Here is a 17837-nt window from a genome sequence, read left to right on the forward strand (position 1 = left end):
GTATCTTTACACAATTATATTTACCTAGTTTTAATATTTTCCTGATGAAAAATGAAATGGAATCCTCTCCTAATTTTACTTTTTGGTATTCAGACTATAACCTTCCTATTGTCGCTCAGTCATATCTGACTGTAACCCCACGGTCTGCACCAAGCAAGGCTCCTCCCTCCATGGAATTCTCTAGATAAGGATACTGGAGTGGGTTGCCATGCCCTTCTCCAGGCAATCTTCCCAATCCAGGGATCAAACCGGGTCTCCTGCCTTGTAGGCAGATTCTTTACAGTCTGAGCTACCGGGGAAGTATAGGAGGCCTTTAAGAAACTTTAAGTCTCTACTTTGGTTACAAATGGCTAGGTACATTGTCACTCGACATAAGCCTCTTTATTATTATTTTCTCACATACTCCATTAACTGCTAGGTTCTTAAAATGTACAACAAGATTTTATAAGTAACTCCAGACTGTATCAGGGTAAACTGCTTTCCTCCCAACATCTATGATCTCATTTTCCCAAATTTCTTCCTTCATGATCACCTGAGTTCCAATCCAAATTAAGTAAACCTGGGACTCACATTTTTAACAAGCGGCCCAGATGATTCTTATGTTTGAGATACTATGCATGAAATTTGTTAATAAGTATCCTGAATCAGAGAGATGAGACTTTAAGCTTCATTTTGTTTCTGCCCCAGGTTCTCAAACTTTACCATCATCTAAATCCATACTACCTAGCTGGTTTAAAAATACTGACACTGTGGTTTTTCTATCAAATCTACAGAATTAGGTAATTCGACAGTACTATGCACATAAAATGAACACTATGAACAATCACTGGGTTGTGTTCTTGAGTTTTGCTTAGTTCAATTAGGGCTTCCCTGGTGGTGCAGAGGTATTAAGAGTTGACCAACAGAACGGCAGAAAGCTAACTAATTACAAAAAAATTCAGTCTATAGTATTGAACACATCCAGTTATCCAACCTACAGTGACAGGACTAGGAAAACTCCACCTTTTTTGGTCACCTGTTAATGTACTGCTGTTTCACCCAAATCAATGACTAGAAATTTGGCTTCACTATGACAATCTGCTACATATAGTAGCTCTGAGATCCCTATTGGTAACAGTATCAGGAATAGAAAATTAAAGAAAGGAAACTACTTGATAATGTGTGCACACATAATAAAGATTTTTAAAGATTGTGCTCCTTTGCTTCACATGCTTTTAGCCTGTCAATGCCTCTTAAGAGCACTTTATTCTCTCATCCCTTCACTTTCCTAATTTTTTTCCTAATCACTAGTCATAAGGTGAAGAAATCAGAAACTTCTTTCCATCTTTTACTCTTGTAGCTTTCCACAGGCCCAAGGTGGTAATAGATTCTTCTGGTGGGGGACAGTTTAAGAGAGAATGGAGAAATTAAGTCATGGGCAAGTCTTCACAGAGAGATCAGTCACCTGAGTGCTATTTTCCCTTCTAACTTTTGTATTTCAGAAGCCAAATTTGACTATAATTCTTGTCAGGCATCATCATCACAGAATACTCATAATCAGTCCAAATATTTAACATCCCTACAAAAGCAATGTTTAGGCTATACGGAGTACCTAGTTACACCTGAAAATAATCTACAAGGCTGATGAGATTTCCGTTTAACTAGCCATACACAAAAAATAAGAATTCAGTGATTTTAAAATTTTTGTATGAGTAAATTTAGAGTTTCAAAATGCTAAAGTATGAATATAAACATTTATGACGTATCCTTGTCAAAACAAACTAGTAGTTATCCAACCCCGACATTAGGTGAATAAAGAAAATAATTTAATTTAGTGCCACATATATACTCTCCTTTTAGTAGGAAAATATTTTCTAGTATTTTAACAACCAGATACACCTTTCTACTTGCCTGTTGTCACTGTTTCCTTCAGGTCAAGCTGAACCCGCTGCATTTGTGCAAACTGGTGCAAGGCTGATACAGGATTTATCTCTCCACGTTTGTATTTCATTATAAATTCTTTAGGTATTTTTTTTGGAGGAAGAACAGGATTTGAAATAGATGAAAGACCTTTTGAAAGCAATGGTTCTGGAAAATTACCTAAAAATAAATGTTTATGCTTGTCAATTTGGTTAAATTAAAAAGAGTAATAAGACAAGCAAAAGCACTAAACCCTTCCCTAAAATGGAACACAATTCCACACACACAGTCACATGTGTTTTTCATCAAAAATGTTTCTACTACTAAAGAAGTTTAACCTGTTATATATATACCTTCTGGAGTACTAAGGCTATTGTGCAAAGCGCTGTTATTGTCAAAGCATAAAGTGATATCAAAGAATCAGGATTTCAGTGATGTCAAGGTCATCAGAGGCTAAGTCATTTTTACACGAGGTCACTGAGGCCTAGAATGTAGTTAGATTTGAACTACAGAACCTAGAGTCTGCTTTCGATTCACTATTTTTACCTTTTAAGCTGAATTCAACTGAATTTCTACTGTGTGTGTCCTGGCTTTCCACTTAACACTACAGTAAGTGATATGTGGAATACAACCCCTTATAAATCCAGTTCTTTCCTGAAAGGCATAAACACAGACTCACTTCAAAAAGGCAAGACATATTGGAAGTGGTCTTGTGCTCAAGTGGTAAAGAACAATTAAGTGAACAGCCAGGGGAAGCATTTCTACTGGGCTGGGGGTCAAATCCAAGTTTTAGTTGGGACATGGCCACAGGTAAATGGATATACATTCTGGAAACAGTGAAACCGGAAGCTCATCAAAACTGACTGGACATCCCAGAATCTTACAGAACTTAGGCATTATTACAAATGTAAAAGAGTTTGTACCCGTCACTTGCGTAACCTTGGATGCCATGTTTGACAGGCTGTAACTTTCCGAGGAACATCCTGTGGGTGTTGTTACCGTCTGGGCTGATGGCTGAACTGGCAAGTTCTTTTTCAGCATCTGGGCAAAGCTAGGGACCCGAGAACTCTGAAACCAGTCATTGTTGCCAGACATTTTCTCACCTACAAGTTGTTAAGAAAATTAGCAGAAAATTGAAGAAGTACTACGTAAACTAAAAATACTTACTCTGAAATGAAAAACAACCACATTCCCCCCATACATGGCCTTTTCACACACACACACTCCCATGACATGCGCTTCCATGATGTCATGACTGCTTTATGACCAGTTTTATGGTGACAGAACTGTCTCCCAAACCCCTCCCCAAAGCACTTCTACAAGGAGGAAAGGAGGGACGACGTGGTTTTTGGTGAAAAGTCTTTCTCGGGGGTCAGGGGTAAAAAAGGGAAAAACAAAGATTTGAGAGCCCTCCAGTGGCCACCCGGTTGGCGGCCTCCTGAGCCCCAGCCTAACTCCCACCCACCGGTATTGTCCTTCTTGCCCGGCGGGCCGGACTTCGCTGGCGGGCAGCTCTGACCAAGCCGCAGGCCAGGTCGCAGGCCGGGCGCTCGCCGGCCGGCCGCCGACGACGCCGTTGCTTCTTTCTCCTGGCCTCAACCTCTCACTTCAGACAGCTTGGCCCGAGAGCCACGCGGCAAGAAGGGCGTCTTTCAAAAGCCGCCTCGTGGAGTCACCACAGGACCGGGGCGGACGCCTCACGCAAGCCTCATCCAATCACCAACCGTCCTTTCGGCCCGCGCTCCCGCCCCCGCGCCTGAGCCAGCGCGTGCCTGCCGCGCGCCAAGGCTTGCGATGTCAATGACGCAGTGATGTTGAGCGTCGCGCACTGCGCATGTTCAAGGCCTCGTTGAGGTACTACAGGTTTTCTGTGTGTAGGTAGCTGGGCCCATTGGCCTCCTTGTCTGCTGGGAAAGGCAGGTAAGATCACGCAGTTCAGCCCCTTCACTCTCCTGCCTGATGCCCTCCACGCACACCTGCCTGGTACTCCTTCCATCCCGACATAGCACTGGAATAGTGCCTCCTTATCTATTATAGGGATCTTCCCTGCTGGCTCAGCGGTAAAGAACCCACCTGCAATGCTGGAGACGCAGGTTCGATCCCTAGGTTGGGAAGATGCCCTGGAGAAGGAAATGGCAGCGCACACCAGTATTCTTGCAGAGAAAATTCCAGGGAGAGAGGAGCCTGGTGGGCTACAGTCCATGGAGCCGCAAAGAATCGGACATGACTGAGCACTCCTATCTATTATAGGACCCCTGGAGGCAGTCCTAGGGTACCTATGTGTGGGTAGTTTCAGGAGACCCTTTGCTTTGTCCACAGTTATACTCTCAGAAGGTACCTGTGGACAAGGTTTGGCCTCATGGTGTGTTTGCTGTTTACAGAAAAAAGCCTCCCTGGACTCTTGCGGAAGCCTCACATGGAGCCAAATAAGCAACAGTTTCGAAAACTGGTTGCGGCTTGAGAAGCTAATGACTGATATATGCATGATACACACAAAGTGAGTGTCCCCAGTTCTTTGCTCTTGGGAAAGATGAAGGAGGCACTAATGGAGGTGTTGCTGATAGATCATTGAAAACATTTTAAGTAGTATTTTACAAGTATTTAAACAGGTCTTGGCATGAAACCCACAAGGACTTCAAGGGACTGAGGGAGATTGCTATAACAAAATTTAAAAGCTCCTCTACTCTTTTATCTGGGAAAGGTTTCTCAAGGGTTAAATCACTTAAAAAGAAAAATAACAGAATTGATGGTATTCTGTATCATTACAGCAAGAAGTAACATCCGTCCACAAATACAGGGGCTAATTGAGAGAAAAAATAGCCTCATATCTCTCATTAAGCAATTCATTTTCAATAGAAGCAGCACATTTTTCTTTAGAGGTTATCAGAATGTGTTGACTCTGATGCTCTGATTAAGTGCTCATTAATAATTTTAACGATAACTCAGTTTAGATTTCTTTCTTAACGTTGAGAAACTTTTGCTTACAGGAGTTAAAAAATTAAAATGTTGCCAAGAAGTGTGCTCAGGATGGTGATCAAAGCTTCAAAGTACAAAAATAGATAATTTCATTAGGACCAAACTTGAGTAGGGACATGGAATGGAAATAGAAGCTGAAAAAGTAAAAGGAATGTTTAAAAATTACTCTTAAAGATACAGCATATATAAATGTTTTATTTTGAAATAATTTAGATTTACAGAATTGTAAAGATAGAATGCCTCTATATTCTTGCATCCATTTCCCCTAGTGTTATCATCTTACATGGTGTAGTATATTTATCAAAACTTAAGAAATTAACATTGGTACAGTACTACTACTAACTATACTGTATACTTTATTTGGATTTCACCAGGTTTTTAACTGAAGTCCAGATGCAATCCAGGATTCCATGCCATCACGTCTCCTTAGTCTTCTGCGGTCTGACATAGTTTTCCAGTCTTCACTTGTTTTTTCATGATTTGATGCTTTGATCCTTTTTCATGATTTTGATATTTTGTGGAATGGGCCTTAGTTTACATTTGCTGATGTTTTCTCTTGGTTAGACTATAATTAAGGATATTTGATAAGATGGAGGTGAAGTGCACATCTTGTGGCATATCAAAGAGTACATGATATCAGCAACTACTAGTGGTGATGTTAATCTTGATGGCTTGGCTAAGGTTGTGTCTGTCTGGTGTCTCCACTATGAAGTTACTATTTTCCCTTTTCTATACTCTGTTAGAAGGCAGCAAAGACATGAGGGGAGGGAAATAGAGATCCACCTTCTGGAGAGAGGTGTACCACAGTTTGTGGTGTGCTCTGCTAAGTTGCTTCAGTCATTTCTGGCTCTTTGTGACCCCATGGACCATATCCAGCCAGGCTCCTCTATCCATGGGATTCTCCAGGCAAGAAGACTAGAATAGGTTTGCCATGCCATCTTCTCCAGGAGATCTTCCTGACTCAGGGATCGAACTTGCATCTCTTACATCTCCTACATTGGCAGGCAGGTTATTTACCACTAGTGCCACCTGGGAAGCCCCAGAGTTTGTGGACATATGTTAAAACCACCATATTAATAAATATTTTGAGGAAGATAATTTGAGGATCTGAGAATATCCTGTTTTGCCCTAGAGTGTGATTCACTAATTTTCACTTTGCCTGAGGCAGTTTTTACTGTGGTATTCTTTTTAAAAATGTTTTGTCAGTTAAATTTCTTCTTTTTTATTAAAATATAATTAACACATTGGAGAAGGAAATGGCAACCCATACCAGTATTCTTGCCTGAAGAATCCCATGGACAAAGGAACCTGAAGGGCTACAGTCCGTGGAGTCATAAAAAGTCAGACACGACTGAGTGACTAACATGCACAATTAACACATAACATTAGTTTCATGTGTAAAACATATGTTTTGGTATATGTATATACTGCAGAATGGTCACCACAAATTTAGTTAGCATCACCACATACAGTTATAAATATTTTTTCTTGTGATAAGAGCTTTTAAGATCTACTGGGCTTCCTGGTGGCTCAGACGGTAAAGAATCTGCCCGCCATGCAGGAAACCCGAGTTTGATCCCTGAGTTAGGAAGCTCCCCTGGAGAAGGGCATGACAACCCACTCCAGTGTTCTTGCCTAGAGAATTCCATGAACAGAGGAGTCTGGCGAGCTACAGTCTATAGGGTTTCAAAGAGTCAGACATGACTGAGTGACTAACACACACATCGTAGCAAATACTGTGTGTGACATGCCCAGGACTTACTTATCTTATAACAGGAAGTTTGTACCTTTTGACATGCCTACCCCTTGCCTCTGGCAACCACCAGTTTGTTCTTTGTATTTATGACCTCATTTTAAAAAAATTCCATAGGTAGGTGAGATCATACAGTATTTATATTTCTCTGTCTTGTTTCACTTAGCATAAAACCCTCAAGGTCAATCCATTTTGTCACAAATGATAACATTTTCTTCTTTCTATAGGTGAATAATATTCACTTGTATGTATATGTATCACACCTTTATTCAATCCTCCATTAAGGAACATTTAGGTTGTTCCATGCCTTGGCTATGGTAAATAATGCTGCAGTAAACATGAGGGTGCAAATATCTTTTCCAGTTATTGGTTTTATTTCCTTGAGATAAATAACCAGTGGTGGAAATGCTGGACCATATCATAGTTCTATATTTAATTTTTTGTGAACTTCCGTACTGCTATCCATTGCCACTGAATGGATTTATATTTCCACCAACGGTGTATGAGAGTTCCCTTTTTCTTCACGTCTTCACCGACACTTGTTATTGTCTTTTAGATAATAACCGTTCTCTCAGATGTTAATTAGTATCTTATCGTGTTTTGATTTGCATTGATTTCCTTGCTAATTAGTGATGTTGACACCTTTTCACGTACCTTTTGGCCATATGTATACCTTCTTATATATTCAGATCTTCTCTCTGTTTTTAAAATGAGATTGTTTGGGTTTTAGGTATTGAGTTTTATGAGCTTTTTATATATTTTGGATATTAACCCTTATCAGATATATGATTTAAATTTTTTTCTTCATTTCAGACGTTGCTTTTTCATTTTGTTAATGGTTTCCTTTCCTATGTAGAAACTTTTTAGTATGACTTATTTATTATAGTCCGACTTGTTTATTTTTACGTTTTACCTATGTTTCTATTAGGACTTTTATGCTTTCGTCTTATGTTCAAGTCTTTAATCCATTTTGAATTTATTTTTGTGTATGGTGTGAGATAGTCATCTCATTTCATTTTTTTGCATGGGCTGTCCAGTTTTATTGGAAAGACTAACTGCACAGTTGCACTCATCTCGCACGTAGTAAAGTAATGCTCAAAATTCTCCAAGCCAGGCTTCAGCAATACGTGAACTGTGAACTTCCAGATGTTCAAGCTGGTTTTAGAAAAGGCAGAGGAACCAGAGATCAAATTGCCAACATCTGCTGGATTATGGAAAAAGCAAGAGAGTTCCAGAAAAACATCTATTTCTGCTTTATTGACTATGCCAAAGCCTTTAACTGTGTGGATCACAATAAACTGTGGAAAATTCTGAAAGAGATAGGAATACCAGACCACCTGACCTGCCTCTTGAGAAACCTATATGCAGGTTAGGAGGCAACAGTTAGAACAGGACATGGAACAACAGACTGGTTCCAAATAGGAAAAGGAGTACGTCAAGGCTGTATATTGTCACCCTGCTTATTTAACTTCTATGCAGAGTATATCATGAGAAACGCTGGGCTGGAAGAAGCACAAGCTGGAATCAAGATTGCTGGGAGAAATATCAATAACCTCAGATATGCAAATGACACCACCCTTATGGCAGAAAGTGAAGAGGAACTAAAAAGCCTCTTGATCAAAGTGAAAGAGGAGAGTGAAAATGTTGGCTTAAAACTCAACATTCAGAGAACGAAGATCATGGCACCTGGTCCCATCACTTCATGGGAAATAGATGGGGAAACAGTGGAAACAGTGGCATACTTTATTTTTTTTGGCTCCAAAATCACTGCAGATGGTGATTGCAGCCATGAAATTAAAAGACGCCTACTCCTTGGAAGGCAAGTTATGATCAACCTAGATAGCATATTGAAAAGCAGAGACATTACTTTGCTGACTAAGGTCCGTCTAGTCAAGGCTATGGTTTTTCCTGTGGTCATGTATGGATGTGAGAGTTGGACTGTGAAGAAGGCTGAGTGCCGAATAATTGATGCTTTTGAACTGTGGTGTTGGAGAAGACTCTTGAGAGTCCCTTGGACTGCAAGGAGATCCCACCAGTCCATCCTAAAGGAGATCAGTCCTGGGTGTTCATTGGAAGGACTGATGCTAAAGCTGAAACTCCAATACTTTGGCCAGCTCATGCGAAGAGTTGACTCATTGGAAAAGACTCTGATGCTGGGGGGGATTGGGGGCAGGAGAAGGGGACGACAGAGGATGAGATGGCTGGATGTCATCAGCGACTCGATGGACATGAGTTTGAGTGAACTCCGGGAGCTGGTGATGGACAGGGAGGCCTGGCGTGGCTGTGATTCATGGGGTCACAAAGAGTTGGACACGACTGAGTGACTGAACTGAACTGAATCATTGTATAATCTTGGCTCATTTGTCGTAAATTAATTGACCACATATTCATGGGTTTACTTCTCTGCTCTCTGCTCTACTCCATCGGTCCATGCATCTGTTTTGTGCCAGTGCCATACTGTTGGACTACCATAGTTTATAGTATAAAGTCAGGAAGTGTGATGCCTCTGGCTTTGTTCTTTCTCAGGATTGCCTTGGCTATTTGGGATGTTTTGTTGTTGCACACAGATTTTAGTATTGCTTGCCTTCTTTAAAAAATGCCATTGGAAATTTGAGAGGAATTGCATTGAATCTTGTCGATTGCTTGAGTAATATGGACATATTACCAACATTAATTTTTTCAATCCATGAGACTGGACTATTTCCACACAAATATTTATTTGTGTCATCTTCAGTTTCTTTCATCAGTGTCTTACAGTTTTCAGTGTATACATTTTTCAACTTCTTAGATCGTTTCTTCCTAGGTAATTAATTCTTTTTTGATCCAATTTTAAATGGGATTGTTTTCTTAATTTCTCTTCCTGATAATTCTTATTGTATATGAATGCACCAGATTTTTGTATACTGATTTGATATCCAGCAACTTGTATGTTTTGTGGATGCAAGCCCTATTGGCTTTCATTGCTAGATGTTTTGGGAGTTCGTATCTCAGGTGTGGGTCTTAAAATTGCCAGATGTGGGGTTCAGACCTTTTGCTCCTCAGGGGGAAGCTCGGAATCATGAGTTTCCTACGGATTGTGGGTCACCACACTATGGGTGGAGTTTTCAGCAAGATTGTGTCTCATCTGCTCCTACCTGTGTTGATTTGGGGTTTTTTGGATTGCCCATTGCGTAGGAGTCTCTCAGCTATAGTTTTGTGGTTTCTTTCAGAGGAAGTTTTTCTATATGTAGCTGTACATTTGGTGTGTCTGTGGGAGGAGGTACGTTCAGGATCTTCCTACTTCACTATCTTCAACCAGAATTTCTACTGTGGGGTTCTAATGGTAGTTTTCTGTTTCTCTCATTCCTTTCATATTTGTTATTTGAAATTCATTTTAAGAAAAAATTCTTCCCCTTACATGCTAGTGTGGGGCCAGTGATATTTATTATTTGAGTATACTCCAATACTGTTATTATTTTGTTGCTCAAATTATTCCAGTGCTGGGATCTCTTTCTCTGTAGTCTCCTGTACCCTTTTGACATCTTCCTGTTTTTTAAAAGTATTTATTTATTTTCTGGAACTATAAGATGCTTTTATTTTCCATCCCTCAGACTTAAAATTGGCCATTTTTCCAGGAACCCCTGGTTATTTTTATTGGATAATGATAGTGATAAACTAACATCTTAGAGCTAGTTGTACTTGTTGCTTTATAAGTTTCATTGCTTCCAAAGTGTCATTGCTTCTATGCTTGCACAGAGAACAGTACGTTAAGTTTAGCATATGAATACTGTGGAGATGCAATATGATGTTTTGAGCCCCATTTTTTTATGTCATTAAAATTTTGACACAGCCAAAGATTGATCAATTTTAGGTGAGATTTACCTGATTGAGGCTTTGGGACAGATAATTCACATAATTTGCATTATTTTCAGTGAATTACACAGTAAAAAGCTTAATTTAGTGTTTAAGGCATTTCAGTGTAATTTAAATGATCTTTTATTTCAAAACTATATGAGTGTTGCTATATGATTTTAGTAAACTGCTTTAGATTTAATATTATGTAAATATTACTGTTTATATGTATATTAAATAACAAATGATTGAGTGCCAGTGTGTAAGTGAAAATACACCATGTTTTAAATCCTTGCTTTCACATTTCTGACATACTAATATAAAGTTAACTAAACATCAGATGGCCAGAATATACTGTGTGATTTAAAGGACATTTTGGGAATTGTTAAACTATAGTACTTTGATCCTTCATACTTGACATGACTCTTATAATTGACAAGGAAAACTGTGGGAATTGGGTGGGATAGTGAATTTCCCATCTCATAAAAAACACTACTATTAACCAAGTTATATAAGCTGAAAACCCAAGAGCAAGGCTATAGTGTAAGGTTGTGAATGAGGACACCAAGCCAAGGGGGCAAGTGGGGCTCAAGTCCGCCTTCACTTTGCTAACCAAGCTGTATGGCCTTCGTTTGGGTCTTCTTTGGCCTAAAGAACAAATGTTATTTCTAACTTCTTATCTAATTAACATAATTTCCTTGGCTATCCCCAGGAACTATCACTGACTCCTTTCCTTGAGACTCCTCTGAGTCTCGATTTATTTGCAAAATAAGCAGGTTATCATCTACTTCACACAATTGTTGGGAGGAATCCATTAATTGGTAGATAGAAACAGTTTAGCACTATACCTGTTACCCAGTAAATGCTTGGTATTATTTTGTCTCATATATGAATAAGCACTGAAATTTTTAAGGTTAACTTTTAAATGTTTGTTACAGAATTTAACATATAAAACTTCTAAGACAGAAGTTAAATAGGTGGTAGAACCCTCATTTCAACTGGTCATATGGTGGTTGGATATTTCTTGTACCACCCATTCCATGTCAGTTGCCTTCAGTTAGTGTTTCAGATGACTGGGGCTCCTATTCAGTGGAATAATCTGTCAGGGACTATGGAGGATTTCTGGTTTTACTGTACAGTACTTGAAAACTTTCAAGTTAGCATGCCTCAATTTCATGGATGTTCGCAGAACACATGAGATTCATGAGTCCGTGATAAAGAACTTTTTTATTCACAGTGTGGGTATCAGCATGTCTGAATGTTTCTTCTTGTCCCCAAGTCCCATGGAAGCAGCATGTATAGGTCCAGATGGATGCTGCACACACAGTGAGGTGGTGTTACAAGAGAAGAACTTAAAAGTTAAAATAGAATTATGAATAGTTAATTCATATTGAAAGTCTCTCAATCGTGTCCAACTCTTTGAGACCCCATAACTATACAGTCCATGGACTTCTCCAGGCCAGAATACTGGAGTGGGTAGCCTTTCCCTTCTTCAGGAGATCTTCCCAACCGAGGGATTGAACCCAGGTCTCCTGCATGGCAAATGGATTCTTTACCAGCTGAGCCACAAGGGAAGCCCAAGAATGCTGGAGTGGTAGCCTATCCCTTCTCCAGAGGATCTTCCCAACGCAGGAATCGAACCGGAGTCTCCTTCATTGCAGGCGGATTCTTTACCAACTGAGAAAAATTCTTAATTTTTTATGACAAAGGAGACCCTGCATCTTCCAGGGCTGTAGGTAAATCTACCCTTTGCTCTGGGGCTGGGTAGCATCTCTATTTTCCAGAGTTGTTTGCTGTACAAATATTGAAAATACAGTTCTGAACAGATAACGGTTAAGTCTTGCTTGCAAAATGTGTGGAAATGTGGGAGACACACTGAGAATATCTTCCAAGATAATCTTTCTTTCTGAGAGATGTGAGTGCTAACAGAGATGCCTGTGGTTGCTGTACTCTGCCACTCATTTAGAGGCACTAATAGGGTTTGCCTTGGAGTGATCTATGTTGCCCCTATTTGTAGCAGCAACCCTATTTCCCCACAATTATTAATAAAACAATCAGTTCTGTACCCAGTACCTTTTCTAGTTCAACCAATTGGCATCTTAAAACCAACTAGGTGGCATCCTCCGATTCTAATTTAATGAGACTGTTGTGTGTTCCTCATGGAAACATTCCTTCCTTGGATACTGAGAGCTGTTTTCAGTGGAATTGGATAAAGGTATACATTTTGAAGGTGCTTGTTTGGTATAATAGTGAAAGGAGATACTTTATCTTTCAACTCTGTTATCAGATCTATATCTTCTGAGAGGTAACAGTATGAGATACTGAACACAAGTTTAAAACATCTACTACATGGTGTAGGGTACCACACCAGCTATATATCTTTCTTAGATTGAGAAATCACTGGATCTTCAATAGGCTAGTCTACCATTATAAGTCCAGCTGCATATGGGTAATGATAAAACTAGTGAAACCCATGGGCATCAGCTTTCTCTCATTGTAAGGTAGGTAAATTTTCATTCTGTTAAAAAAATGAATAAACCTGTTAACAAGACACTAATATTAAAGTAATACTAACAATAATAATAGTAAAGTATTTAAAAAGAAAACTATTATGCTTAAGATCAATAAATACCTGCTTCCTCCTCTCCAAAGGTTGAAATTCATTGAGACACATATCAGAGTTATGGATGTTAAAAGTCAGCTTTATTGCCTAATGAATCTAAATTAGAAAATGTGCTCAGCTGTCTGGCCAAATGGGGTTGCTGTCACTCTCTAAATACACAAAGTTCCTTGTTCTAGTAACACAAACTGGACAAACCCAACTTGGTTGCCCCTTACAGTACGCACAAGGGAGGAAATCAGAATTGCATCCTCCTTGCAAACAGGCTGGCTTCAGAAGGTGAAATGAGAATAGGCTTAGCTCATTTTCTTATCTCTAGAGCACCCAAATGGATTAGGTCACTTCTGGGGAGTAGTGAACACCAAGTTGGGAGAGAAATTGGGTTATTATATTCTGGAAAGGCACTCATAGCGGAAACATGAAGCCTAGGGAAAAGAGCTTATCAAAGAGGCAGTTCAGCAATTTATCTATCCTGCACCACTTTACTTGGCACTTGACTTGATTGCCTGATTGATCAACCTGTATTCATTCTGAGCACTCAAGCTTTCTTGTTACCTCCTGTTACCGCCCCCCACCCCCAACCCCCATATCTAGATCACTGGGTATATACCTAATGACCAGGGTCTTGCCATCGTCCTTGACAGCATTTCTCTCTTTGGCATTTTTTTAACAACAGCATTTCTCTTCAGAAATGCCTCCCAACATCTGATGGTTCTTTTGAGAGCTTTGCTAGGGCTTATCACATATCATTGCCTGAAAAAACTGTTTGAACTTGAGTTCAGAGCCTTTCCTGGGCTTTGAGTTGCTCAGCTCTGACCTACACAGGTAAAGCAGACAAAATTCACAAATCCAGAACTTACTGAGTACTGGGCTCAGTTGAGGGCTGTCTATCCATCCAGTTAAGGATATTCTATGCTTGAGGTCCCAAATGGAAACAACAACAAAAAGAGATCCTCAGCTGAGCTTAGAGTATGTGCTAGAGACAAAGGGAGATGGGTAACTAGCTCTCACTGTGTGAAGGGCATAGCATTCCAAGTACGGCACTACCAGTAGTTTTAAAACAGATTATAAGCCCATGCAGGCAATCAGGTTTATGCCACTAAACTTCAGAAGACACCATTCCTCAGTAAGGATAGAGAAAGTTCTAGAGCAATTCTGTTTAGCATAGTCCATGGACTGAGGTCACTGAATTATTAATGTTCTGTAAGAAGTACAGAAATTGAGAGTTTGTGTTTAGAAATTCATACAGTAGTCTACAGAACATAACACTAATAGTAAAACTGAATCTAAAAGTTTAAAATTAGAGCTTTCATATGTTTTTGAATATTGTATAAAATGTTTTCATTTCAAGTAATTGGTTTTTACTGTATTTTACAAGTATTGCTTTGGTAGTTTAGACTGGTACTGCAGATCTGTATTTGGTGTTTCAAATAGGTAATTTAAAAAATGGTTCTTTACTATAGATAGTTTGTGAATCCTTTTAATTTTGTTACATCATTGGAATTTTATATAAAATCTAGATATATAATGTGATTTACTAGACTAGGGTAAGGTACATGATACTCAAAATAAAATTTTGGCAGACTGCCTGGAAACCGTTATCTACACAGAGCTGTATCATGCTTTTCTGATTCAAGAATAAATACTAGAGATCATTCTTTTTTTTTTTTTTATAATTGCATACTATTTCACTAAGTGGGCCATTTAATCTATCTTCTATTGATGGACATTTGAATTGTTTCCAATCATTTATGAAGAATACTGCAGTGAATATTCTTACATAATTATTTCACACATAATGAAGAATGCCCAGTAATGAATGAGACTGTTCAAGAAGAGATTATATGTCTTTAATAGCTCTTGCCTAATTGTCCTTCATTGGGGGTGCCAATTTACATTCCTACTAGCAGTGTCCCCCAAAATGTTTTTCTCATAGTTTTGTCCAATAAAGCCACAGGAATTTTGAACAGTTTTAGATTTATATTCCCCTTTTCTTTTTATGGGCTTTTCAGGTGGCTCAGCAATAAAGAATCCATGTGCAGGAGACTTGGGTTTAGTCACTGGATCAGGAAGATCCCCTGGAGGAGGAAATGGCAGCTTGCTCCACTATTCTTGCCTGGGAAATCCCATGGACAGAGGAGGTTGGTGGGCTATAGTCCACAGGGTGGCAGAGAGTCAGACACTACTGAACATGCACACAGCTCCAGCAGCAGCTTTCTTTTTAAAGCATTATCACAGTAGGGGCCAGAAACAGAGTTTATACTTGTCACTTTTTAGTAATCTCAATATCAACATAAAAACCATGGGAAATTTTTAACATTTAGAACTTACTACTGGCACACTGTTTCTTTGAAGCAGAGAGTTAATACCTGAAGGACAACTCAAGGAACTAATTTAAAATTTTACTTGTTTTATAAAGTAACTATCTTAGATACTTCTCTGGTAAGCTTGACCAATAGCATTAATATACACGTATAGCTCCCAACGCTAGAACTGCCAAGTGGAAAATAGAGATCAGGAAAATGATGCATAAGATGGTTTGGGGAAATACAAAATTATGACTCTAGACTCTAGGGTTTTAGTTCTGCTACTGAATTGCTGGGTGACCATACATAGCACTTCTTAATTCTCCCACCAACACTTACCATACATACGTATCTACATACATACCTGCACACACATACCCGTGGCTAAGTGTCTTGACTCTTGAGCTGTTTTTAATCTGTCAGAGAAAATAAGCACAAAAGTCTGCACCAGAGGCTTTCTTGAGGTGTTTTCTCACCAGTAGCTTAACAGAACAATACCTAGTATTTCTGAAGCCTCTGCTATGCCTCTCCCAGAGCTAATTTTTATAAGTATTAATTATTTATATGAAATAATTAACTGACACAGGAACTGACACAGTAACTGACACAGCAGGGGCATCTATTAATTGTAAAAATAAACTATAAAAGGAAGAAAAATCTCAAACAACTATAGACTGAAATCAATTATTGTGACTTTATTACAATAGTTACAAACAATACTTTAGTGGTATTTATTCATATCACAGTTACTCATACTATATACAATAAGTATTTATACAAGTCTACATTTAAAATAAAAAAGAAAAAGCAATTAATGTCCAAAAAAATACCCCTCACAGTATCAACAAGATTTTTTCTAAAGTTATGGCCAATAACAAAGGAAATTCACAGTTATTCTGAAAATATTTTAAAGATGCAGGAATCATATTGCACATAATATAATTATAAACCTTACTGAACAGATTCGTATATTTTAATCTAGTTTTTCACAAAATTTACATTATCATGCAATACTTCACTGTGTACAGAATAGTGGAACTAGAATAAACAGGTTAAGTTACAAACAATATAATGGCCACAAAATTAAAATTTTTTAAGTTATATTTAAAATAATTTTATTATACAAACCCACCCACCCCAAACACTCCAGTGTAATAAAGCTTAACGGACAGAATCAAAGTTTGTTCACAGATTAAGTTACTTTTTTAGTGTTCTTCTTTGTCTTTTCCTTTCTTTTCCTTTTCATCCTGTAGTGCAGTACCGAGTTTTTTAATAAGAACTGACAGAACCTTGTCCAGTGGATCCATGACTCCTCTCTGAAGCCATTTAGGAATAGTAGTCCTGGCATGATGAAAGCCCAATTTTTGAAGAATATAATCAACACCTACTGGATCAATTTTTCTTCCAGTCCAAGAAATTAATCTAAAATAATTATAAATTATTATTATTAATGAAATCCTGAAGGTAGGTTCAGGAACATCACTAAGCCTCCACAGTATGCTCAAGAAAAATATTTTCAGTAGATACAACTGATTATCTAACCTATAATTCCTAGATTCACTATAACAGCACTCAAAAAATGTGTGAGCCTACGCAGCAATGAAGTTTAGTGTATTTCATTGTGATTCATTTATTTCAGGCCTCAAGTTACTGGTCTTCTTAAAACCTTTAAAGGATACCTGTTTCACTCAAAGATGTTGATTAACTTGATGGGGGTGGGGGAAATCCTTTCATGATGTACATGTATATCCAATTATGATGTTATACCCTTAAAGTATCTATTTTCTCAATTATACTTCAATAAAGCTGGGGGAAAAAAAGACTAACATTTACTGTTTGCTATGTGCTAAACATCTTTTGAAGAAGAACATTATTTCCTTCCATATAGAAGAACAGCATTAATGGAATACTCCTCGTCTTTCTCTGCCCCCTTACTGGTGGTTTATCTACTTGGAAAGTTAACAGAGGAAATGAGTAGGATAATTAAGTACCCTCCTTACCACCTACTCTTTTGGAGCCATTTGTCTTAAACTGTTCTTTCATGCCAGAGATTTTTCAAGAACAGGTACTCAAATAGTTAGCTCAAGACTGTTTATGGCTGCCTGTAACTAGGTGAGAAAGCAGGTCTGCTGACTGCACAACTCTAGCATCCCTTTGCCCCCAATCTCCAACCCCCCTGAGCTCTATCATTGAGACCCTGTAAGTAAGTCCAAACCTGGACTTTGTAATAGACATTGTTGCCTGACACTAAACAACATTCTCTGTTATCAGCTTTATCAGTGTTAAAGGTGTCATTTTGATTTCTAGCTGCCTCTTACTATTTCAATTGATCCTGAACTCAGGTAGGGAAGAAGAGGGTATTAATCATTAGTCTGCTAAAACTGTAACAGTTATAAGCATTTTGCATTAGTTAACTCATGTAACCATTGTAACTGTGTAAGGTAGGTAATAC

The 17837-nt window shown here is 38.6% G+C and overlaps 2 protein-coding genes across 2 annotated transcripts in view; both read right to left on the bottom strand.

The window, feature by feature from the left end:
- Positions 1-2997, bottom strand: part of ADAD1 (adenosine deaminase domain containing 1) — a 44806-nt gene extending 41809 nt beyond the window's left edge. Inside the window, exons 1-2 of the mRNA XM_052654862.1 lie at positions 2823-2997; positions 1891-2079 (exon numbers count right to left, since the gene is read on the bottom strand). Coding sequence (XP_052510822.1) covers positions 1891-2079; positions 2823-2994 — 361 coding nt within the window. The 5' untranslated portion in view covers positions 2995-2997. The remainder of the gene's footprint in view (positions 1-1890; positions 2080-2822) is intronic.
- A 13309-nt stretch (positions 2998-16306) lies between these two features.
- Positions 16307-17837, bottom strand: part of BLTP1 (bridge-like lipid transfer protein family member 1) — a 186021-nt gene continuing 184490 nt past the window's right edge. Inside the window, exon 86 of the mRNA XM_052654644.1 lies at positions 16307-16807. Coding sequence (XP_052510604.1) covers positions 16591-16807 — 217 coding nt within the window. The 3' untranslated portion in view covers positions 16307-16590. The remainder of the gene's footprint in view (positions 16808-17837) is intronic.

Source organism: Budorcas taxicolor, chromosome 17, assembly GCF_023091745.1.
Source record: "Budorcas taxicolor isolate Tak-1 chromosome 17, Takin1.1, whole genome shotgun sequence".
In the NCBI taxonomy this organism is placed as follows: domain Eukaryota; kingdom Metazoa; phylum Chordata; class Mammalia; order Artiodactyla; family Bovidae; genus Budorcas; species Budorcas taxicolor.